We start from the raw sequence: 25,784 nt of genomic DNA on the forward strand, positions 1-25,784 counted from the left end.
ACCAGCCTCCCCGAATAGGCGCAGGAATGTGGCGACTAGGGGCTTTTCACAGTAACTTCATTTGAAGCCTACTTGTGACAATAAGCAATTTTCATTTCATTTCTTCCCACAAGTCCCGAAAGACGTGCTTGTTAGGTGAATTGGACATTCTAAATTCTCCCTCAGTGTACCTGAACAGGCGTCGTGGTGTGGCGACAATGGGATTTTCACAGTAACTTCATTGCAATGTTCATGTAAGCCTACTTGTGATACTAATAAAGATTCTTAGTATTATAAATTGACAGAATTTGAACTGAAAGAATGTTAGTTATCACTGAAAAACAGAATTATATTAATGTTGTGTCATTTTCATCACTTGAAACATGAAATATGCAATTTTAGTAAGTACAGAAATCTTGGTCTGGGTGGTTCTGCTTTGCACAGTGCAGTCATTGGGTGAAGTAGGCCTCAGAGTGGCCTCTCCCTGGTTGGAATGTGTAATTGCAGCAATAAGAATCTCTGGAGTTTCCCTTACATATATTCCCGTTGAAATTGGGGGTGGGGGGTTGGGGGGAGAGTTATAATCTGACAGGAGGCCCAGAGATCTGCAATATCAGAGTCCCTGTAGCCTCACTTGAATACGATTTACCCAGATGAGGGAGTGGAGCTATCCCCTTTTCCCCTTGGATGGCTGGGATATAAATACCCCGGCCCAGGTGTGTGCTGGGCGCGGGAGGCCCTTCGGGGAGTAGGAGGATTGTATAGAATAAAACCAAACTTTTCTACAGCCAACGCTTCCAAGTGGTTGCTTGCCTGAGACTTTAAAATCAGTTTTTACTCTTCAAGTTATTTCACTTTTTAATTACAATATATTTTGGTTATAAGAATGTTGGCTTAGCCCCGTTACTTTAATTTGTTCTTTTTTTTTAAAAACAAAATACTTTAATAAAATTAGTAAAAGTACAATACAGAGCCATTCAAATATATTACACATAGGGAAATATAGTTCCATTTCTTTCCATGCAGGACAATACAGTGCATGGTACTCTGAAATGCCTCACTCTACTTACACTTCAGTTGGTATTTATAATTGACCCTTATATTTCACACAATCACAGAGTGGTTCCAGCACAGAACGAGGCCATTTGGACTGTTGAGTCTGTACTGGCTCTCTGAAGGAGCAATTCACCTGCCTTCTCCCCATAGCCCTGTGGATTTTTCTTTTTCAGATCCTTATCCAATTCCATCTTGAATTCCTCAATTGATCTCTCAGGAAGTGCCTTCCATTCCAAACCACTGTCTGTGTGAGAAGAAAATCCTCTTGTTGCCATCACTTCTTTTGTCAATTATCTTAAATCTATGCCATCCGGCTGTCAATCCCTTCACCAATGCACGTTTCTCCTTATCTATGATTTTGAATACCATTATCAAATCTCCTCTCAGTGTTCGCTTCTCCAAGGAAAACAGTCTTAACTTTTCAATTCTATCTTTTAACTGGAGTTTCTTATCTCTAGAACCATTATTGTGAATCATTTCTGCACCCTCTCTAATACATTCACATCCTTCCTAAAGTGTGGTGTCTACAACTGAATGCAACACTCGGGTTGATGCCAATCCAGTGTTTTATACAAATTTCACAGAACTTCCTTGCTTTTCTACTCTTGTGCGCTTATTATTAGTAGTCTTGGATGCTCTATTAAAACAGAAAATGCTGGAAAATCTCTGTAGGTCTGGCACCTGTGGAGAGAGAGAAACAGTTAATGTGGAGTCCATATAACTCTTCTTCAGAGCTTTGTTTTTTAGGATGATGTATGCTTTATTAACCAGACTCTCAACCTATCCTGCCACCTCCAGTGATTTATGCACACACAGCCCCAGGTCCCTCTGCCCTGCACCCCCTTTTGAATTATACAATTTGTTTTATATTGTCTTACCACCATACTTTCCACGAACCCAAAACATTTCACACTTCTCTGTCATTTGTCCGCCTATCCCAACAACCTGTCTATGTCCTTTTGAAGTTCTACACTATCCTCCTCACAGTTCACCATACTTCCAAGTTTCGTATCAGTCACAAATTTTGAAGTTGTGCCCTGCAAATTCAAAATCAGAATGAGCAGGAGCCCTAACACCATCCCCTGGGGAGCACCACTCTAAACCTTCCAGTCCAAAAACAACCATTAACCACTGCTCAGCCAAGTTTGTTTTTATAACTTTAGAGTACCCAATTAATTTTTCCAATAAAGGGGCAATTTAGCAAGGCCAATCCACCTACCCTGCACATCTTTGGGCTGTGGGGGCGAAACCCACGCAAACATGGGGAGAATGTGCAAACTTCACACGGGCAGTGACCCAGAACCGGGATCGAACCTGGGACTTTGGCGCCGTGAGGCAGCAGGGCCAACCCACTGCACCACCGTGCTGCCCTTGCTCAGCCAATTTTATATCCATGTTGCTACTATTCCTTTTATTCCTTGAGCACTAACTTTGCTCACAAATCTTGTGAGTCACTTTGCCAAATGCCTTTTGGAAGTCCATGTACACTACATCAACATACCTACATATGAATTTGGAGCAGGCCATTCGGCCCCTCGTGTCTGCTCTGCCATTTGATATGATCACAGCTTGGCTGATTGTGGCCTCAATGCTGACATTCCGACCCCCCCCCCCATAACCTTTGATTCCCAACAATCTAACTCAGCCTTCAAAATATTCAACGACCCAGCCTCCACTGCTCACTGGGGAAGAGGATTCCACATACCAACAACCCTTCTGAGAGAAAATAAATCTCATCTCCGTCATAAATGGGAGACCTCTTATTTCGAAACTGTGTCCTCTTGTTCTAGTATCCCACATAAGGGGAACTATCCTCTTGGCATCCACCTGTCAAGTCACCTCAGGATCTGAAATGTTTCAGTCAGATGTTTTGTGACCCCTCCACCCCCGGGAATAGTTCCTCTCTATCTTATCCGTCTGTCTTGTGGTCCTGGGTCGTGGGATATGCCTGTCTGTCTCCAACACTTGGTGGTGGGCAGCTCCTCACATGAACGATGAAGTTAATCTTTCACTGACTTGATGATATTCCAGAAGCAGTTGTTGTTTATGTCGATACTCACTGAGTTACATTATCTCCTTTTGATTCTGGAAATACCTGTGCACTTTGTGACTAGGCAGTGCAGGAAATAGGTGGACGAACTTGAAGTGCACAAATCTGGAATCGAAAAGGCATTTCCTTTCCAGATAATCAGTGTACAGCATAAAATTACCCTTCACAAGGCGCCTGGTGGAGCAGCCAGAGCCTGGGCTGGGCTGGCGGGGAAGAGCCGAGCTGGGCTGGCGGGGCGGAGCCCGGGATGAGGGGCGGGACCAAAGGGTGAGGCCTGTGGCGGGGCGGATCTGGGCTGGAGGCGGGGCGGAGCTGCGCTGGCGGGGCGGAGCCCGGGATGAGGGGCGGGACCAAAGGGTGAGGCCTGGGGCGGGGCGGATCTGGGCTGGAGGCGGGGCGGAGCTGCGCTGGCGGGGCGGAGCCCGGGATGAGGGGCGGGACCAAAGGGTGAGGCCTGTGGCGGGGCGGATCTGGGCTGGAGGCGGGGCAAACCTTGACCTGGGGGCGGGGCGGAACTGGGCTGGTGGCGGGGCGGAGCCCGTGATGAGGGGCGGGACCAAAGGATGGGGCCTGGGGATGGGCGGAGCTGGGCTGGGGGCGGAGCAGACCTTGGCCGGGAACAGTTGGCCAATTGCGCAAGCAAGTAGTAGTGCGTCACGCCTCATGTCGTCAGTAAGATGCAGTGAGCCAATGAAGCGCGGGCTGTGGAATTCGAATGCGCGAGGCGGGCTCGCGGAGCGGGACCAGGAGTTTGGGGCGCGAGGAGGTGAGTCTCGCGTGAGCGAGCCGGCGTACCCGGTATCCCCACTAACTGCCTCTCCCGGGCTAGGCGATCCCGAGCTCATGGGCCTTTTTAAAACAATGTTGATGCCTTTTTCTCCTTAACCGAGTGTCGGTTGTGTCTCCAGCGATCGCCTTTACTCCCCGAACTCTGATCTCTGGGGGTGGGATTGTTGTTATTGTGGATTTGGGAACCAGATGTTCACTTGGTCCTGGTGCCCAACGGGTACTTTCCAACTTCCTCATCATACAAGTCAAGGAGAGGGCTTTCTCCCGACTGGCTCAGTGGTAGTCTTTGCTCCAGCATCTACAGACTTTACTTGAGCTTGACCCAAACTGTTCACCCATGTACCCCTGTCCTCACTGATTTACGTTGGCTCTTGGTTCCCAGAAACTGATCTAAAATTCTCATCCTCTTGCTTGAATTATACTCCGTCCCCCATTCTGGAGAGTTGGTGGATTGCAGAGTTGTAGAACTGGGCAATGTTAGCTGTGGGGATGGGTGAAACCATGAAAGGATTTAAAGATAAGGTCGAGCATTTGAGGTGTTGGGGTCTGCCAGCCACGGTAGATCAATGAGCACAGGGTGGTGATGGGTGAACAGGGTATGATGTGGGGTTGGATGCAAGCAACCACTTTAGATATACTGAGGTTTATCAAAGGTGGAGGACAGGAGTCTCACCAGGGGAGCAATAGAAACAGTTCCATCTTATGGTAACAAAATGTGGATGATTGTTTTGACAGCTGATGAGCAGATGTTTGAGGTGGGAGTAAACCACTATTGTGATGGAGAGGATATGTGATCAGAGGATCAGCTTGATGTTAAAATAAAATGCTGAGTTTGTGGATAGTCTGGTTTAACCTGAGACGGATTAGGAAATGGGATCAAGGGTAAGGATATGGAAGATTTAGTTGTCCTAGTGTTTAACTGGAACAGCTTGTGGCTTTTCCAGGGCTAGATGTTGAACTAACAGTCTAACAACCTGGCTTGATATTTTTGGATGCAGAATATTTGGTAGATGTGTTATGGAATAACATGTAGATAAGGAAATGGATAGATTTAGGCTAGGTTGTTGGGATTACAGAGTAATGGTGATGGGATGGGACGAGAAGTTATGGTGATGTTTGGATAGTTAAAAGTGGAACTAGGACTTCCGGTGACAGCGGGCGGGAGGCAGCCGCACACTGGAGTGCTCCCGTTCGGGTTAAGGAATTTTGGAGTTTTAACGCCCAGTCCCGGGGGCAACGGAGGCTGTAAGAAGGCACAGGGAGGAGAAATGTCCAAGTTTGGAAGAAAAAGGGCCGTGAAAAAGGGGGTTAACGGAAGTCCGCCGGTGAGTGAAAAAGTCAGCGCAGGAACTGTAAGGAAAGCAGAGGCTGGAGCACCAGGGGAGGCCGCATCGCTCACAGCAGAAGAAATGACCATGGTGGTGGCTGTGGAACTTGGAAAAACAGTTCACAAACCACATGGAAGCGATGAAGAAGGAGATGGGGGCAGTATTCAAAGTGCTGGTGGAGGAGGCGCTTGCCCTTGTGAGGGCGGCGGTATCAAGCGCAGTGGCGGAGGTGCGGGAGCAAGGTGAGACACTGAAGGAAGTGGAAGAGCCATTATCGCAGCACAGTGATCAACTCGCCTCGATGGGGAAGGAGTTGCGGAGGGTGATAGAGACCAACAAGGGTCTGCGAGACAAAATGAAAGACCTGGAAAACCGATCCAGGCGACAGAATCTGAGGATTGTGGGTCTACCCGAAGGCGTGGAAGGCCCGAGGCCGATGGAGTATTTTGCTACGATGTTGGCGAAGCTATTGGGGGAGGGGGACGATCCCTCCCGTTATGAACTGGATCGGGCTCATCGGTCGTGGAGGCCTATACCAAAGGCAAGTGAGCCGCCAAGAGTAGTAACTGTGTGTGTCCGTAGGTATAGCGTGAAGGAGAAAGTGCTGTGCTGGGCAAAGCAGAAGCGGGAGGTGCAGTGGGCTGGAGCTGGTACATGTATATACCAGGACTGTACGGTGGAGCTGGCGAGGAGGCAGGCTTCCTTCAGCCGAGTGAAGAAGACAAGTTGCAGTGCGGCATAGTATATCCAGCTAAGTTGAGGGTGACCTACAAATCCAAGGATTTTTAGTTTGGGGCAGCGGAGGTGTTTGCGAACGCAGAAGGACTGTGTCAGAATTGAGAATTGGTAGTGTACCGATGTAGCCTCATGTAACCTTATTTTTTCACTGTGTTGGTGTATGTACTAAATGAGTTGACGGTGTATATATTTGGACAAGGGAAGAGACGGGACATTCATTTGCAATGATGGTTCTTTGGGGCTTGGGTGTGTATGCGAGGGTTGTGTGCTAAAGGGGATTCTTGGTTTTCCTGGGACCGGGGCAAGGAGACATGGGCGGGGGCCTCCACACTGGCTGGTTTAAGCTGACCAGTGAACGGGAGTGAGGTGGGGGGAGGGGCTGCGGCCATGGGAGCCTGGTAGAACAGGTTCCGGTGAGTCTAGCCGGGGTGAAAAGTTGGGGGAAGGAATCGTGATTTGGGGGAAGGAGTTTACAAGAGGAAGTGGAGGGGAGTGGGGGGGGGGGGGGGGGGGGGGGGTCTACAATTCATGGGTGTCGTTCACGGTACTCTTGGGGATTGGATGGCATTGAATATTAGGGGGGGAGGGGTTGGGGGTTGGACTGTCAATGGTGACCATAGGCTATTTCTGATTCCTTTTTCTTTTTTTTTCCCACTTTGGGAGGGTTTGTTTTACTTGATGCTTATATTGTCAGGTGGGCCGTTGTTTGCGGTGGTGGGAGGATGATATTGTTGTTGATAAGGGGATTGACATTGTATTCATTACCGTTTACTGTTTGTTGGAAATCCCTGCCAAAACCCCCTCAGCTTCGGACAAGCCCAAAACATGTGTACATAATTCAAAACCTACTCATCCGGGCCACGATCATAGGAGCCCTGTGGACCACCTTGAACTGGATCAGGCTGACCCTGGCACATGACGAGGATGCATTGACTCTCCTCATGGCCTATTCCCATAGCCCAACTTCTAACTCCCCTCCCAACTCTTCCTCCCACTTCCTCCACCTTCCCGATCCATCATTTCCTTATATATTTCTGAGACCCTCCCCAACCCCTGTTTCAGATATCACCTTATCCTGTAGTTCCCTTAGAGGGAGGCAAGGGAAGCTTGGAACTTGCATCCGGACAAAATCCTGTACCTGCAGGTACCGGAATCCGTTCCCACCCGGTAACTCAAACTCCTCCTCTAGCTCTTGCAGGCTCGGGAATCCCTCCTCAATGAAGAGATCCCCAAATCTCTCAATTCCTGCCTGCTGCCACCTCCTAAAGCCCCCCCCCCCCTCCGGAACAAACCAATGATTATCGCATCTAGGTACCCACACCAATACCCCCTCCAAATCCATGTGCTGCCGCTATTGGCCCCACACTCTCAGGGCTGCCACATAACTCGAGATCACCGCGCTCATATTCCTAAAAAATGTCTTGGGGATGAAGATTGGGAGACACTGAAACACAAACAGCAATCTTGGGAGGATTGTCATCTTCACAGTCTGTATCCTATCCGCCAATGACAGTGGGAGCACATCCCACCTACGGAAGTCTCCTTTCATTTGCTCAATCATCCTACCCAAATTTAGTTTATGAAGCTGAGCCCAGTCCCTTGCCATTTGAATCCCCAGGTACCTAAAATTCCTTCCCACCGCTTTGAACGACATCTCCCTCAGTTTCCTGTCCTACCCCTTTGCCTGGATCGCAAAAACCTCACTCTTGCCCACATTCAGTTTGTAACCTGAGAACCGGCCATATCCTCCAGTAATCCCATAATTCCTGCTAATCACCCCAACGGGTCTGTTATATAAAGGAGTAAATCATCCGCATGGAACGAGACCATATGTTCCAACCCTCCTCTCATTACCCCCCGCCAAATGTTCAATGCCCTCAGCATCATTTCCAAAGGCTCTATGGCCAGGGCAAACAGTAGTGGGGAAAGTGGACACCCCTGCCTTGTCCTCCTGCACAGACTAAAATACTCTGATCGAACCCGGTTGGTCCTTGCATTCGCCACTGGTGCATGATCTAGCAACTGGACCCAATCAACAAATCCCTCCACTCCACCCGATCAAAGGCCTTTTCTGCATCCATGGCCACCACCACCACCTCAATCCCGCGCCCCTCCGCAGGTATCATTATTACATTTAGGAGCCGCCTAATGTTGGACATCAGGTGTCGTCCCTTCACAAATCCCGTCTGGTCCTCCCCTATTACCCCCGGAACACAATCCTCTATGCGCATGGCCAATATCTTTGCCAGCAATATCGCATCCATATTCAACAGGGAGATTGGCCTCTATGACATACAACTCTCCGGATCCTTATCCTGCTTCAAAATAAGGGAAATCGATGTCTGGGATAATGTTGGGGGAGCACTCCCAGCTCCTTGGACTCATTAAACGCTTTTGCCAGAACCAGCCCCAACAGCCCAGAAAACCTTTTGTAGAAATCAACCGGGTATCCGTCAGGTCCTGGGGCCTTACCTGATTGCAGTGCCCCCAATCCGTCTATAACCTCCCCCGCCCAATTGGGGCTCCCAAATCCTCTACCAACTCCTCATCTATCCTCGGAAACTCCAGCCCCCACCCAGAAATCACTTCATATTCTCTTCCCCGGCTAGGGGCTCCGATTTATACAATCGACTGTAAAACTCCCGAAACACATCATTCACCCCCCCGCCGGATCCAACTCCCCCCCCCCCCCCCCCCCCCCCCCGTATCTCTTACTTTCCCAATCTCTCACCGCCTCCTGTTTCCTCAGCTGATGCACCAGCACCCTGCTGGCTTTTTCCCTATATTCACAGACTGCCCCCTTTACCTTCCTAAGTTGTCCCTCCGCCTTACCTGTGGACAGGAGCCCAATTCCAGCTGCAGTCTCTGACGCTCCTTCAGAAGCCTGTCATCTGGAGACTCCGCATACTTACTGTCCACCTGTAAAATTTTGCCTACCAGCCTGTCTAACTCCATCCGCTCAGCCTTCTCCTTATGGGCCTGAATAGAGATGAGTGTCTCTCTCTCTCTCTCTCTCTCTCTCTCTCTCTCTCTCTTCCCCCCCCCCCCCCCCCCCCCCCCCCCCCCCCCCCAATAACCACCTTCAATGCCTCCCACACCACCCCAGCCGAAACCTCACTGGTGTCATTGATCTTTATATATCCCCGAATGGCCTCCATCACCTGCTCGCACACTTCCTCCTCCGCGAACAGCCCCACATCTAACCTCCACTGCAGGCACTGGGCCTTTCCTTTGTTAACTTGCAGGTCTACCCAGTGTGGGGCGTGCTCTGACACCACAATTGCTGAATATTCAGCATCTACCACCTCTGCCAGCAGTGTTTTGTCCAACAGAAAGAAGTCTATCCGTGAATACACTTTGTGCACATGGGAGTAGAATGAAAACTCCTTACTCCTTGGCCTCCCAAATCTCCACAGATCAACCCCCGCAACTCCTTTGCCAAAGCTGATACCTTCCCAGACCTGGCACTCGACTGATCCAGCCTTGGATCTAGGACCGTGTTGAAATCTCCCCCATAATCAATCGATGTGAGTCCAGGTCCGGGATCTTCCCCAGCACCCGTCTAACAAACTCAACGTCCTCCCAGTTTGGGGCATATATATTTACCAGTGCCACGGCCATTCCCTCCAATTTCCCATTAACCATAATATATCTACCTCCTGGGTCTGCCTCTATATTCCCCACCTCGAATGCCACCCACTTATTGACCAGAATTGCCCCCCCCCCCTCGTTTTAAAGCCTAATCCCGAATGGAACACATGCCCGACCCATCCCTTCCTTAACCTAACCTGGTCCCCCGATTCAGATGTGTCTCCTGCAACATAGCCACGTCCGCCTTCAGTTGCCTCAAGTGCGCGAACACACGGGCCCTTTTGACTGGCCCATTCAGTCCCTGAACGTTCCACGTGACCAGCCTGGTCGGGGGGCACCCCTCCCCTGCCGATCAACCATAATCTCTCCTAGGCCAGTCTGCGGCCCATGCCTTGCACCTCCCCTGGCACGCTTTGGGGCAACTACCGTCATCAACCCCCCCCCTCCTCCTCCACCTTGAAAGTCCCCTACCCGTCAGCAGTCTACCCCCCCCCCCCCCAAAATCAGTCTTCAGCTCACCCCCCACTTTGCTAGGACTGAAGAATATTGAGGGGGTCCGTTCACTAAGTTTGCTGGTTCATGATTCAGAGCTCACCAACAGTGCGGGTCAATTCCCGTACCTGCTGAAGTTGTCCATGAAGGCCTCTCTTTTCCTTGCTGCTTGCCTGGGGTGTGGTGACCCTCCGATTAAATAACCACCAGTCAGCTCTCTCAAAAGGGGAGAGCAGCCTATGGTCGGAGACTATGGCGACTTTCATTTCATTGAGGGATAAGTGCAATGCATTGACAGGTTGATGTGAGTTGGATTAAGACTGTTTCAGAGTTGTGGTGGGGACATTACCTGATTGTTGAGATTTGAGCATGGAATTGGGGAAGATGGCCACAAATCTTGCTGGTGACAACATGTCCGTGGACACTGAAGAGAAAAAGGAAGTTGGAAGGTAGTATGTAAGATGGGAAGGTCAAAGATTTTTTTTCAAAGATGATGACTGGATTTGAAGATGGGGGGGGGGGTTATGAAACCTAAAGGGAGGGAACTATTTAGATTATTCACTAGCGTGAGATCAAGAATAGAAGTTGGGAGGTGAGCAGTTTAGAGGGGTTGAGGGAGCAAGAGGTGGGTCTCCTGATGATTTCAAAAAGGGCATATGAGGAAATGGGAGAGCTACAGAAAAATGGGAGCAACCTTGGGGAGTTTGATTTTGTGGCCCAGGGGAACGGGCTGTAGCAAAGGCAACCAAATGCATTGTAGTGATCGAACTGATGAACTCGCTTGTGGTGGCAGGAGCAAGGTGTTTAAAGGGATGGTTGGTCATGGTGGAAAAATGTTGATCACTATCCTGGAAAGCAAATGATATTAAGGTTTATGTCTGAAATTGTATATTTGTTTGTGGTGCTAAATGGCTATACAGATTCGCACCTGTTTACAAGCTACATAAAACAGATCAGAACTTATTGTCTTGTTAACAGTCCAAGTTGTACGGCTGTGACATAACTGCTCTGTCGGCAGAAGAGAGAAGAAATACCGATGGTTTTAGGGACAGGAAATATATTTTTTGATCTATCTAAACAGTTAGATAAAAAGGAATAGAAGTGAAATACTGATTGGGGGGGGGGGGAGAGGGGATGAAAATCAGTACTTTACCAACCGACACTAAAGCTGAGCTGCTGTGTTGATATTGACTGAGACATGCCAATTAAAGTCAGCTGAGAGCTCATTAAAGCTGCATCCCGCGGGTTAATTACAGCAGATGTCCTGATAATTGCAGAATTGGTGCATTGAATGCAATTGCAGTGTGCTTCTGATCCCACCTTGAGTGTACTTCAAGTGACAGCACTGTTGCACATTAATTTCCATGGGAAGTGGAGCTGTTCTGAGCTATGCTTGGGTATCCTTCTGCATGTTTTATTAACAAGTAAGATCTAGTAAGACTGGAAGATCCTTTTGTGAAATAATTTTGTTTTGTCCTGTTAAACCTCTGCCTGTTAAACCTCCTGCATGTTAGTGTGAAAATATATATGTTCCCCTTTTTCTGAGGTAGTGCTTGCAGATAATGTACAGTAAGTGGTATCTACTACAAACTATACCTCAACATTTCTAAAAATATGTATGGGCCAGTATGAGCACAGAAATACTTACCTCCCTACTCCTACAAAAAACAATTTGTAAAATATCACATTCCGTATTTGGATACTTATTTTTTTCTAGGAAACTGGCATTTCCCAGTAAATTTATTCACACCCAAAGAGATGGTAGGAAAAAAATCCAGAATATTTGATTTTTAACAGAAGGAAGCCTGGCTCAGATTTACCATGTCTTGATGATGTTCAATTGTGGAGCTAAAGATTGAGGGGAGTAGAAAAATTAAAATGTAATGTTGATGTTTCTGTTTCAAAATTGGCAGAATTAAATGCAATTTTTACTTCATTGGCGCAGTCTTCATGTTTTAGTCATACAACATTAAATAGAATAAGTTAATGTGAAATCTGTGATTTTAAAAAGGAGCCTCTGATCATTTTACAAACTGTTTTGCTTATCAAGTTAGTAACGGTTACAAAATTTACTATAAAATGTATATGGATCATTCATTTTATTTGTTCCTGGAGTGTTAAATACTGTAAAACAAATGAACCTGAATATTTTCATTGCATATGGCTATTTAAAAAAAAAAAAAAATACCTCAAATACATTTACTGAAAAACATTGAAAATATTTGATTAACTGTATTGTAATAGTTTTTTTGTATATTTCAGACACAGTTTGTAAACATGTCTACATCAAAGAAAGGTTCTTGGCTGCTGAGATTATTTCTGTTCTACTTTAGAAATTTTAGTTAAAGGGAGTATAGTTACTTTTAGGTTTTACTTTCATCAAAATCATACAAAGTAAAATGCCTATTTACACCACGTCTTCCAGAGATCGAACTATGGTAATTGGTGCTCTGCGTTCAGTGCCGAACAATCCTGTCAACGTTCTGGAGAAAGGAAGCACAAGTCTTGGTCCACAACCTACATCCAAAGCGCAGGACCATGAGACACAGGGACAGTCAACATTGTCCCTAGATAAAAGCAATGAGATTAATAAGACTTATGTGGTATCTGCTAGTAAAAGAACTTTGGGATCTCCTATGCCACCCAAATCTGAGAGTAGGTTAATCCTCCAGAGACGAAAAACTGTAGATAAAGGAAATGCTAGTGATCATGATGATACTAATATAAATGCTGATATAGGTGAAGGAGAAAGAAGACTTGCGTTGCAGCGCCGTATTCAAGTGGGTAACTCTGAATATGGAAATAGCATTTTGAAGGAAAATGCACAAGGCAAAGTGCAAAATGCCTCAATGTTGGGAACAAATAACCACTTGCAAAACAAAGGCACCAATTCCACAGCTTTTGCATCATCTAAACTTTCTTTAATGCAAAATATTGGAGATACCAGAAGCAATCATTCTGCAAGTGCAAAGCCAGCTTCACTTGGTAAGAAACTGGAAAATCCAATAACCTCTTCCTATCGGACAACTTCAGGCACAACTGTTAACAAATTGCAAACCTTAAGCAAACCATCAACAACAGCGGTTAAAAAGAGGGTGGCTGGTAAACCTGATGGAAATGATGACCAACAAAAGGCTGAAGAAAATACGTTTAAAATACCCACTGAACAGAATTTAACTCAAAATAGAACTTTAACGACTGATGGTATCAAAATGATGAAGATTGGTCATCAGCAAGAAACTAAGAACCCAATTAATTACTCTGTTAAAACAATGGTCAAAGGCTTCCAAATCTCGAAACCAACAATGGATGCTGGGAACAATAACTTAAAATATTCTACAAATTCAGTGATTGATAACAGAGATCAAAAAGCACCAAGAAATAGAACAGTTATGAGGGGAACTCTGAGGCATGAGGAGATATCGACGCAGAGCCCATGTGCAGGGAACAAATATTTAAATGGAGAAAACAGTGCTGTGACTGTGGCTATTCGAGTGAGGCCCTTCAGTAATAAGTAAGTGTATGAGACAATTGCATTAGAAAATTGAATTGCTTGACTCCGATTCTCAGGACTTGAGTAAAGTATTGAAATTCAACATCAAAAAGCTCAATTCTTAGGTTTTTGAAGAAATAGCCTTCTCTCCCCCACTCTCCACCAACCCCCATATTGTTTTATAAAATAAAAGAGACTTGCATTTATATAGTGCCTTTCACAGCCTCCCCACAATGCTCTTTATCATCAATTAAGTACTTCTTGGAGTGTATTGACGTATAATGTAGGCAGCATGGTGGCACAGTGGTTAGCACTGCTGCCTCCGCTCCAGGGACCCAGGTTCAATTCCGGTCTCTGGTAATTGTGTGCAGTTTGCACTTTCTCCCCGTGTCTGTGTGGCTTTCCTCTGGGTGCTCCGGTTTCTTCTCACAGTCCAAAGAAGTGCCGGTTAGGTGGATTGGCCATGCTAAATTGCCCCTTAGTATCCGAAAGGTTAGGTGGGGTTACTGGGTTATGGGTGGAGACATGGGCGTAAGTCGGGTGCTCTTTCCAAGGGCCGGTGCAGACTCAATGTGCCAAATGGCCTCCTTCTGCACTGTAAATTCTATGATTGTATGAATTACAGCAGCCAACTTGAGTACATCAATCTTCTACAAACAATATGACAATTTGTTGTCATGTTGATTGAGGTATGTATATATTTTTTTAACAAACATTTTATTAAGGCATTTATGGTTTTATAACAACAGAAGATACAAATGTAAATATAATTCCGTACGTAACACCACCACCACCACCCCCCCCCCTCCAACCAACAACCATACCAGCCAACATCTTATACACACAATTCCCAAGTTCTCCATCTCCTCTCGCTGATCACGCCTAAACTAAACTAACCCCACCCTCTTATTGTATCTGTTAACAGTTTAGTTTTCCCCGAAAAAGTCGATAAACGGCTGCCACCTCTGGACGAACCCAAACACTGATCCTCTCAGGGTGTACTTGATTTTCCCAAGTCTGAAGTTTCAAGTTTGTCGAGGCCATGTTGCTAACCCATACCCCCGATTTTGAGGGCTCCGTGTCCCTCCACGATAATAAGATCTGTCTCTGGGCTACCAAGGAGGCAAAGGCCAAAACGTCAGCCTCTCTCACCCCCTGGACTCCCGGGTCTTCCGACACTCCAATGATTGCCACCTCTGAACTCGGTGCCACCCTCGTTCTTAGCACCGTCGACATGACATCGGCAAATCCCTGCCAGAATTCTTTAAGCTTCGGACATGCCCAAAACATGTGGACATGATTTGCGGGCCTTCCTACACACCTCACACACCTGTCCTCCACCCCTAAAAACCTGCTCATCCGGGCCACCGTCATGTGTGCCCGGTGAACCACCTTGAATTGTATCAGGCTGAGCCTGGCACATGATGAGGATGTGTTGACTCTACTCAGAGCATCATCCCACAGACCTGCCTCTAGCCCCTTACCCAGCTCATCTTCCCACTTGCGCTTTGCCTCCTCTATCTGGGTTCCCTCCCACCCCATAAGCTCTTTATAAATTTCCGAGACCTTCCCCTCCCCCACCCCTGTTTTTGAAATTACCTTATCCTGTGTCCCCTGTGGCCGGAGAAGCGAAAAGGTCGACACCTGCCTTCGTACAAAGTCTCTCACCTGCAGATAGCGAAACCCATTCCCACCCGACAATTCAAACTCTTCTTCCAGATCCTCCAAACAAGGAAAGCTCCCATCGATAAACAGATCCCCCAGCCTCTCAATCCCTGCTCTCTGCCACCTCCTAAACCCACCATCCAACCTCCCCGCGACAAACTGGCGATTGCCACAAATTGGACCCCACACCGACGCTCTCTCCACTCCCACATGCTTCCGCCACTGCCCTCAAACCCTCCGAGCCGCCACCATCATCGGGCTTGTGGAGTACTGGGCGAGAACGGCAGAGGTGCCGTTACCAGTGCCCCTGAGCTTGTGCCTTGACATGATGCTGCCTCCACCCGCTCCCATACCGACCCATCCCCCACTACCCACTTCCTGATGGCTATATTTGTCACCCTGTAGTAATTCCTTAAGTTCGTTAAGTCAACCCCCCCCCCCAGAGATCACTGCATTAACCCGCTTTAAAAAGGCCTTTTGTATAAAAATAGAGAGACACTGGAAAACAATCAAAAATCTCGGGAGAACGGTCATCTTTACAGTCTGCACCCTCCCTGCCAGTGACAGCGGGAGCATGTCCCACCTCCGAAATTCCTCCTTCATTTGCTCAACTAACCGGGCCAGATTTAATTTATGCAACTGCTCCTATCCCCGTGCCACTTGAATTCCCAAGTATCGAAAACTCCTTTCCACCAATTAAAATGGCAACTCCTCCAGTCTCCTCTCTTGCCCCCTCGCGTGGATCACAAAAATCTCATTTTTACCCATATTCAATTGATACCCCGAGAACCGATCAAATTCCCTTAATTTCTCCCATCCCCCCCTTGCGGGTCAGAAATATACAGGGGTAGGTGCCCCCCCCACCCGACCCCGGCTCAGTCTAAAATAGTCTGAGCTCACTCAGTTCGTCCACACACTCTCCACCGGCGCCTGGTACAGCAATGAAGCCCTGCCCAAACCCAAACAGCCCCAGGACCTCCCCCCAAATACTTCCACTCCACCCGGTCGAAGGCCTTCTCCGCGTCCACATCGACTACAACCTCCACCTCCCTCAGCCTCGGAGGGCATCATGATGACATTCAAGAGCCTTCTAACGTTGGCTGTTAACTGCCTCCCTTTGACAAATCCCGTCTGGTCCTCCCCTGTCACCCCCGGAACACAATCCTCTACCCTTGAGGCCAAAAACTTGGCCAGTAATTTGGCGTCTACATTCAGTAGGGAGATTGGTCCATATGACCCACATTGTTCTGGGTCCTTCTCCCACTTCAGAATCAATGAGATTGAAGCCTGTGACATTGTTGGGGGAAGTACACCCCGCTCCCTAGACTCATTAAATGCCCTCACCAATAACGGACCCAGCACCCCAGAAAGCTTCTTATAGAATTCCACTGGGTATCTGTCGGCCCCGGGGCCTTGTCCGACTGAATGGCCTCCAATCCCTCCACTACATCAACAATCCCAATCGGCGCTCCCAGTCTCTCCACCAATCCTTCCTCCACCTTCGAAAACTCCAAACCCTCCAAGAATTTTCTCATCCCCTCCATCCCAGCTGAGGGCTCCGACTCAAACAGCCGACTGTAAAATTCCTTGAACATCTCGTTCACCCCTGCTGGGTCCAAAATCATGTTTGCCCCCCCTTCTATCCTTCACTCTTCCTCTCTCCCTGGCTGCCTCCCGGTTCCTGAGCTGGTGTGCTAACATCCTTCTGGCCTTCTTCCCACATTCATACACCGCCTCTCTCTCCTTCCTCAACTGCCCCACCACCTTGCCTGTGGATATCAAACCAAACTCAATCTGCAGCTTCTGCCGCTCCTTCAACAACCCCGCCTCCGGGGCTTCCGAGTACCTTCTATCTACCTGGAGGATCTCCCTAACCTCCTTCCTCAACTGCCCGCTCCACCTTCTGCCCATGAGCCTGTACCAAAATCAGCCCCTCCCTAACTACTGTCTTCAGTGCCTCCCATACCATTGCTGCCGAAACTTCCCCTGTGATAATATATCTCGACATAATTCTGGATGGCTTCCCTCAACCGCCCACATACCTCCTCATCTGCTAACAGTCCTATATCCAATCTCCATTGTGGGCGCTGACCCCCCTCCTTGCTCACCCGTAAATCCACCCAGTGTGGGGCATGGTCCGGCGCAACAATCGGCGAATACTCTGCATCTACCACCCCCGCCAGCCAAGCCCTGTCCAAAACGAAAAAAATCAATCCGGGAGTACACTTTGTGCATGTGGGGGGGGAAAACCTCAGTCGCTCTTGGTTGGCTGACCCTCCATGGATCTACAGAATGTAGCTCCTTTGCCGGGTTGGCACCCTCCCTGTCCTTGAACTCGATCGATCCAACCTCCTGATCTATATCGATAACCGTATTAAAGTCGTATGTGTCTCCTCCTCCTCCTCCTCCTCCTCCTCCCCCCCCCCCCCCCCCCCCCCCCCCCCCCCCCCCCCCCGCCCCCCTAATTGCAGTGGTCAGTGTGCAGATAAATCTTCCTTTTTGTTTTGAGACAGTAAAGTGGAGGAAAGGGTTTCTAGCAAAACGACAATGGTTAAGAAGGTGCTTGCCTTCTAATACGTTTATAGGCCCTATGGGGGGGAAAAAAAGAGCATAGTTTATAGGGCAGATGGATCTTTGAACACCGTCAAATACAGCAAAAACTTCAGCTCTCTAAATTTACACAAATCAAAGGAAGGGTCAAAGCAAGGTAACTGGCTTAGCAATTAAGATGGATCATTGGGATATGTTAGATGGAGCAGAGCCAATCTTTGAATCTTGTATATTATTGGTTTGCCTAGTCTAATTTTTAAGCTTGAGTCGATTTTGCTGTTGCCAATGTACCTGAAGTTTGTTTTTATCTTTACTATGTGCCTTTTATGGTTTAGTTAGTAGCACAATCTCTTCTGAATCAAAAGGATAGGAGCACAGTTCAAGTTCCACCCCCGAGGCATTGCCAAGTAATCCTGGTTAATACGCCAGTGCATTATTGAGGGAATATGCACTGTTGGAAATGCTGGGACCCTTTTCAGGTGGATGTAAAATATCCTATGACAGAAAAGGGGAATACTCCCCTATGTCTTAGCTAATATATATTCTTTGACCATCACCAAAACAAATTATCTGTAATTATCCCATTTGCTGCTGCATTTCCCACATTGGAACATTGATGCACTTCAAAACCTTTCAGGCCTCTGGGTGAAATACCGAAAATGTAGAAACTTAAAAGATACATAGTAACAGCAAAGAGTTACAGTCATCATAGAATTATAGAATCCCTACAGTGCAGAAGGAGGCCATTTGGCCCATCGAGTCTGCACCAATCTTTCAGTCTCTGGCAAATGGAAAGGATTGCTGAGTGCATCTTAGTATCCCAGTGCATGCATTACTTGGAAGATGCTATATATAAATAAAAGTAAACAAAGCCCCCCCCCCCCCCGCCCCAGAATGACAAATGGAGAATTGAGTTAATTCTCATGCAACGCTCAAGATAGCAAAAAGCCAATTTTCAAATGCTGGTGCTAAAAATTAAAATATGCAATCTGTGCTGAAATACATAATTAGAAATCGAGGATGTGCTGTAAAACCGCAGAGTTCGGTAATCGAGCGGCGTACTTTTGGTGATCGATGGGTTATCCTACTGTTCTCTATTAAATTCTTGTATCATCACATGGGGAAATGCAATGTTTGCTGTCTGTGGGATCTTGTCATGTTTGTCTACACAATGCTGACTGTAAATGTAATAATTGTTTATAAAGCAAAGTCCTGAGAATATGGTGCTATATAAATGGAATTTTGTTCTTTCTAAACATTTTAATGATATAGCTCTGTCATGTATGACTAACTTGATTGAATTTATTCAACCTGAACTATTTTCTTCGTAGTAAAATCACCTACACTTCAAGAGTGCCCAGATCATCAAGAAAGAGTAGGCTATACCGCCATGCAATCATGGGAGTGTGTTTCAGTGGAGCCCAAACCTGTTTGAGTAGATGTTTATAGTAGAATTAATGAGTGTACATTGCATACCTAAATTTTCCGCATGAGTCACTGCATAGTCATCAATAGTTAAGATCCTGAGGTGCTGCTCCCCTTTCACCTTCTGCCTTCTCCGTGCTGAGGTGAATTATAGTGACTGCTTTTGCTACATTTAAAATCCGCTAACTCAACAGACACGGAATCAAGACAAGGATCTTGCTGTTCAAATGGCTCAGTGCCACATTGAACAGTACCTTCTTTTTACTGCATAATTCAATAGGAGTTCCCAATTTCATCCTGAGAGCACGGTAGCATAGTGGTTAGCACTATGGCTTTACAGCGCCAGGGTCCCAGGTTCATTCCCGGCATGGGTCACTGTCTGTGCGGAGTCTGCACGTTCTCCCCGTGTCTGCGTGGGTTGCCTCCGGGTGCTCCGGTTTCCTCCCACCAGTCCTGAAAGACGTGCTTTGAGGTAATTTGGGTGTTCTAAATTCTCCCTCTGTGTGTTCGAACAGGCGCCGGAATGCGGCGACTAGAGGCTTTTCACAGTAACCTCATTGCAGTGTTAATGTAAGCCTACTTGTGACGATCAAGATTATTAAAACTAAAACATCCCAGTTTTTATGCTTCAATGCATCTTATCCAGCGATTAGCTCTAAGATTTACTGCACAATGGGAATTGAAGTATAACCTTTTCATAAACAGTAATTACTGGTAAGGAATCAATTCATTGTGTTCTGCATAGTTTTACAAACGACACCCCCCCCCCCTTCAAAATTGTATCTTTTTAAATTTGTATGGAGATTCCTTTCATTTTATTCCTTATTTGCTGCCCCATATACCAATTTTGTGTGAGAAGATGGGGAAACATTTTATACTATTCTCCAGTTGATTCTTGGAGATATGAGAATTAAGTAATGCTTTATCTCACTTTAATTTCATCACTCATGGTTTGATATGACTGAGATTGGAAACTGTTGGAGCAAACCCACCCATCACCATTCTGTGTCCCTATGATTGGTGCTCAGTAAACTGTACTTTGCTAATACCTGTTCATTCCATCAAATTATAAAATGTGAGCTCTCTATTGTTTTAAAAAATAATTTACAGGTGATAGCAGTAGTAGGAATGGTGAACATGTGAACAGGACCAAAAAGACCATCTGATTTTTCAATCCTTCACTGTTTGAGCATGTTGCAGCATTGTGCATCATTAACTCCCACAAACCCCTTGCCATAGACATCCAATTTCCTGGAAAATGGATAGAACTTTTTCGCAGTTAAAATGGGAACCATAGTACAGGTGGCATTGGAGATGTGGATGAAAAAACTTATGCTGCAAACAATTTTTCAGGAAGTGCAGCATTGGTGTAGTCACTATTATAATGTGGAGATGTTGAACTGGGTTGGTTACAGTAAGAAGTCTTGCAACACAATCCCTCTCTCCAGTCGCACCGTCTAGACCTGTTAAGACTTAATTACCTGCAAAGACTCATTCAACGTATCATCTTGCATCATTGACTTTGTCTATATATATATATATATATATGTTTCTGGAACCCCCTCTTCATTCACCTGAGAAAGGAGCAGTGTTCCGAAAGCTAGTGATTTGAAACAAACCTGTTGGACTTTAACCTGGTGTTATAAGATTTCTTGCTGTCACTATTATAGAAAGAGAGATTACAATGTCAATACTCTGAACAGTACCACACAGATATTGAAGGGCAACAGAGATATTCTTTTTTCTTAACTTTATTTATTGTTACCATGACAATGTTCTATATATTTGTGTTGAACATTTTTCTCTTATTTTTATTCAGGGAAAAAATAGAACATTCACAGCAAGTAGTTTTCATGAAAGGACAAGACACAATTGTGCAACATCCAGAAACCAATCACACTTACTCCTTTGTTTACGATTTTTCCTTTTGGTCATTTGATGAGTTGCACCCTGAATTTTCAAACCAGGAAACTGTGTATAAGAAAATAGGATTTCCTCTGCTAGAAAAAGCCTTTGAAGGATACAACACATGTCTGTTTGCTTATGGCCAGACTGGCTCTGGAAAGTCATATACGTAAGTCTGGGTAGAAATTTATAATAGCTAGTTGTTTTAATAATGCATTATAAAATACCTAGGTTATTATGGATATCATTCTGCTATGAATTTTTATTAACCGTAGCTCTGGTAAGATCAATATTATGCTCAGTGAAAGGAGTGTTTCAAAATCCAACTATAGTTTCTGAGAACAATTCACTGAAAATAATTTTTTAGATAGACATCTTGTCAATCCAATTGTGCTACATAGGCCATTCCAGATTCTTGTACAGTTTTAAATTTGTCCTTTACTGTAACTATGATAATTGTTAACCATATCAAATGCTTCACTTTCATAAACATTTTCTTTTCTTTGTTCATGGGCTGTGGGCATTGCTGGCTTGGCCAGCATCTATTTTCCATCCCAGATGGCCTTGAGAAGGTGGTGGTGAGCTGCTGCCTTTAACTGCTGCGGTCCATGTGGTGTAGGTACACCCACAGTGCTGCTAAAGAGGAATTTTTACCCAACGATAATGAAAACATGGCAATGCATTTCCAAGTGACTGATCTTGGATGAAAATTTTCAGATGGGTAGTGTTCCCATGTGTCTGTTACCCGTTTCCTTCTAGATGGTAGAAGTTGTGGGTTTGGAAGGTGCTGCCTAAGGAGGCTTGCTGAGGTGCTGCAGTGCATCTTGTAGATAGTAGGGTGGGTTGATGGTGGAAAGAGTGAATGTTTGTGGATGGGACACTGATAAAGCAGGCAGCTTTGTCCTTGAAGATATCAAGCTTCTCGAGGGCTGTTGGAGCTGCACTCATCCAGGAAAGTGGAGAATATTCATCACATTCCTTACTTATGCCTTGTAGATGGTGGATAGCCTTGGAGAGTAAGGAGGTGAGTTCCACGCCAAAGGATTCCTAACCTCTGACCTGCTCTTGTAGTATTTATATGGCTAGTCCAGTTCAGGTTCTGGTCAGTGGTAACACCCTGGATGTTGATATTTGGGGATTCTGCAATGTTTACATTCTCTTTCATTGGAGAATGTCATTGCTTGATGCTTATGTAGTTTGAATGTTTTTTTTAAATTAAGGGGCAGTTTAGCGTGGCCAATCCACCTACCCTGCACACCTTTGTGTTGTAGGGGTGAGACCCAGGCAGACATGGGGAGAATGTGTAAACTCCACATAGACAGTGACCCGGGGCTGGGATTGAACCCAGAGCCTTGGCGCCATGAGGCAGCAGTGCTAACCTCTGCGTCACAGTGCCGCCCCTTGTGGTTTGAATGTTACTTGTCAGCTCAAACCTGGATATTGTCCAGCTCTTCATTTGAACACGGACTGCTTCAGTATCTGAGTATTTGCGAAATGCGCACTGTCCAATCGCCAGTGAACACTCCCAATTCTGACCTTATGATGGAAGGAAGGTCCTTTGGCAAAACAACTGAAGTTGGTTGGACCTAGGACATTAACCAGAGGACCTCCTGCAGTGACGTTCCGGGACTGAGTTGACTGACCTCCAACAACCACAACTATCTTCCATTGTGCCAGGTATGACTCCAACCAGTGGAGAGTTTTCCCCTTGATTCCCAGTGACTCCAGTTTTGCTAGGACCCCTTGATGTCATACTCTCTTGATATCAAGGGCAGTCACTGTACCCTCGCCTCTGGAATTCAGCTGTTTTTTTTCATGTTTGAACCAAGGCTGTAATGAAATCAGGTGCTGAGTGACCCCAGACAAACCCAAATTGAGTGTCTGAGCATGTTGTTGCTAAGCAAGTGTTACTTGATAGCATTGTGGATGGACGTTTCCATCACGGAAATGGACATCCACAATGCTATCAAGTAACGTCTCTATTGCCTACTTTTAAAAAAAGTTACTTTATGCAGATTGATTACTTAATAATTAGAAACTTCTGAGCACCATATTGTCAAATTGCTATTGTTTACAATGTTGTAAGTAAATTATTCGAAAAACTGAAGCATTTTTAACATTCCTGAAGGTTGGCGGTGATCAATGTGATGATATGTGAACTATCATCTGTGCAAAAAATATTATAACCAAACTGTATATAAACATTAGTGCCTGCATATCTAGATGGCAATTTTAACATCCGACCACAGGTGGCGAGGCCACAGGTCACGTTACTGGAACACAGACACGTGTGAGGCAGAACGTGGATAGCAGGCGTAGAGTCCACTCACATATTGGGTAGCTCCTTAGTCAATAGTAATTAATACTAGTTAATCATAATTATTTATATTTAGCCATAGTATCCAACTGTAATCATAGTAAACATCATAGAAACGCTTTAGTGTTTTAGTTAGTTAATAAACAGTTTTGTTAATTTACAAAGCCATATGTTCTCTGATCACTTCACCTACAAAGACATCGGCATCCGTGCATACAGAGAACATTACATGGTACTACGGAGTAGAGCCAAACGAGTGCAGTTTGGAAAAACTAGATGCGGCAAGAAAAATCGAAAGAGATAATCGGAGACTTGACAAGAAAGAGATCAGCTGTGAAACGCGAGACGACCAGGTGAAACGATGGAAGCGCTCAGGACTCCTGGCCCACTCCTCACGACTGGTAACGTAGACAGCAATTGGTGTGCTTTTAAACAACAATTTACTTTTTACTTCGACACCCAGGGTCTCCAGGAGGCCACTGATCAGAGGAAAATAGCTCTATTGATGACTGTAGCTGGTCCCAGGTAATAAACGTATATAACACGTTCCAGTTTGCCTCAGGGAACAACAGGAAAAGCTACGATAAGATAATTGAACGCTTTGATGACTACTGCCATCCGAAGAAAAATATAATGTTTGAGCGATATGTCTTTCGTATGTGGTTACAAAAATTGGGGGAAGCATTCGACTCTTTTGAAACAGGCTTGCTTCTTAAAGTGCAATCCTGTGATTTTACAGAACTGCAGGATTCATTAATCAAAGACCAAATTGTTATGGACTTAAAAGCGACACGTTACACGAACGATTGCTGCGCGAACGCGATTTGACTTTATCCGATGCAATACGGATATGCAAAGCCAGCGAAGTTGCTTTGCAGCAACTCACAGAAATTCAAACACGGGGAAGTGGCGCCAAATGAGAAAGCAAGACCGACACCAAATTTGCTGTGGTCAGCATGGGGATGAGGGCCATTTTAGAAGACCATTGGAACACCTACCTTTGCGTCCAAGGTGCGGCAGAATGCACAGCCCGCATAAGTGCCCTGCATATGGCAAAACATGTGCCAGATGCTTAAAGTGCAACCATTTTGCCCAGCAATGCCAGTCCATGGAACGGACACTGGTGCTGAGGAGCATCTACTACGTAAATGAAACGAGTATCGACGTTTCTACATTGCAAAATGACAACTGGAGTAGGCAAGATGAGCACACCAGGGCAACAGATGGCGATGAAGATTCATTCTTCATCGATATCATCGAAGAAGACACGGAGCGATTCTATGAGATAGAAGAAACGGGAACAGGCCAGGAAGACAATTGGACAACTTAGCTAATGATAAATCAAACCAGCACATTCATCAAAATGGACACTGGTGCCAGAGCAAATTTAATAAATGAGGCAGACCTCAATAAGATGTGCATTCAGCCACACATTCAGCCAGTCAATGAGTGCAGTCTTACAGAATACCACCACGCATGAATTGAGACGCTTGGATAATGCACTCTGCAAGTAGAGGTGAACGAACAATCCTATTTGGTGGAATTTGCGGTTGTAGAGGTGAACAGGAGACCACTGCTAGGCGCAACAGCATGTGAGGCCCTACAACTAGTCCAGCGACTATATGACCAAGACGATGATTTATTTGAACTTGACTAATTGTTCAGTAACTATGAAATCGGCGACACAGAAATTCAAGAAACCGAGACCGACTTCGTACAGATGCCGCACACGGCTGCCAAAGGTGAAAAGACACAACCGATGGCGGAGAACAGCTCCAGAGCTCCGGCCGCAGCTCTGCTCCGAAAGAAGCACTGCCAAGCTGCCACCGAAAGGATAGTGGGCCCAGAGGACACGGTTGCCTCCGAGAGCGTGCAATGACCAAAACCGTGAGTCAAAATAAACTCAATGCAACGCATATCTCCGCAGCGGCAAGAACAACTAAACCAAAACAAAAGAATCATAGAAAACAATCGGCTAATCATAAACCAGCAAAACGCTGAGATGACTGCCCTTGCAGCACATGGACACCAGCCAATATTGAACAGCACAACGGTGAATCCTGGTATAGCAAGGAAATCCCTGAAGCCAAATAAAACGGAACCACTTCCATCAAAACTTATCTGGAAGTTGGGCTGGCAGCAAAAGCCGGTAAGACATTTAAACACCACAAGTTCAAGACAAAGATCGCCCTGCACATCGAAGGCAATCTAACAGACTAAATCTGTGAACAATACAAGCCTGATACAGACTTATTAAAATGATGGATATTTAAAATTTGCATGCATTCAATTTGACCCATTTAAATAGCTTATATGTGCATGGCAATGATTTAACAACCTTCTTAAAAGAGAGAAGGATGTGATGATATGTGAACTATCATCTGTGTGTATAATATAATCACCAAA

At 45.9% G+C, this 25,784-nt stretch overlaps 1 protein-coding gene across 3 annotated transcripts in view; it reads left to right on the forward strand.

The window, feature by feature from the left end:
• Positions 1–3,756: 3,756 nt before the first annotated feature.
• Positions 3,757–25,784, forward strand: part of kif14 (kinesin family member 14) — a 148,795-nt gene continuing 126,767 nt past the window's right edge. Inside the window, exons 1-3 of one of the 3 annotated variants that reach the window (XM_072511423.1) lie at positions 3,757–3,851; positions 12,449–13,537; positions 20,976–21,230. In XM_072511423.1, the coding sequence (XP_072367524.1) occupies positions 12,459–13,537; positions 20,976–21,230 (1,334 nt within the window). In that variant the 5' untranslated portion in view covers positions 3,757–3,851; positions 12,449–12,458. Of the gene's footprint in view, positions 3,852–12,285; positions 13,538–20,975; positions 21,231–25,784 lie in introns of all 3 variants that reach the window. The other 2 variants (XM_072511421.1, XM_072511422.1) reach the window with 2 other exon arrangements.

Source organism: Scyliorhinus torazame, chromosome 7 (genome assembly GCF_047496885.1).
Source record: "Scyliorhinus torazame isolate Kashiwa2021f chromosome 7, sScyTor2.1, whole genome shotgun sequence".
NCBI lineage: Eukaryota > Metazoa > Chordata > Chondrichthyes > Carcharhiniformes > Scyliorhinidae > Scyliorhinus > Scyliorhinus torazame.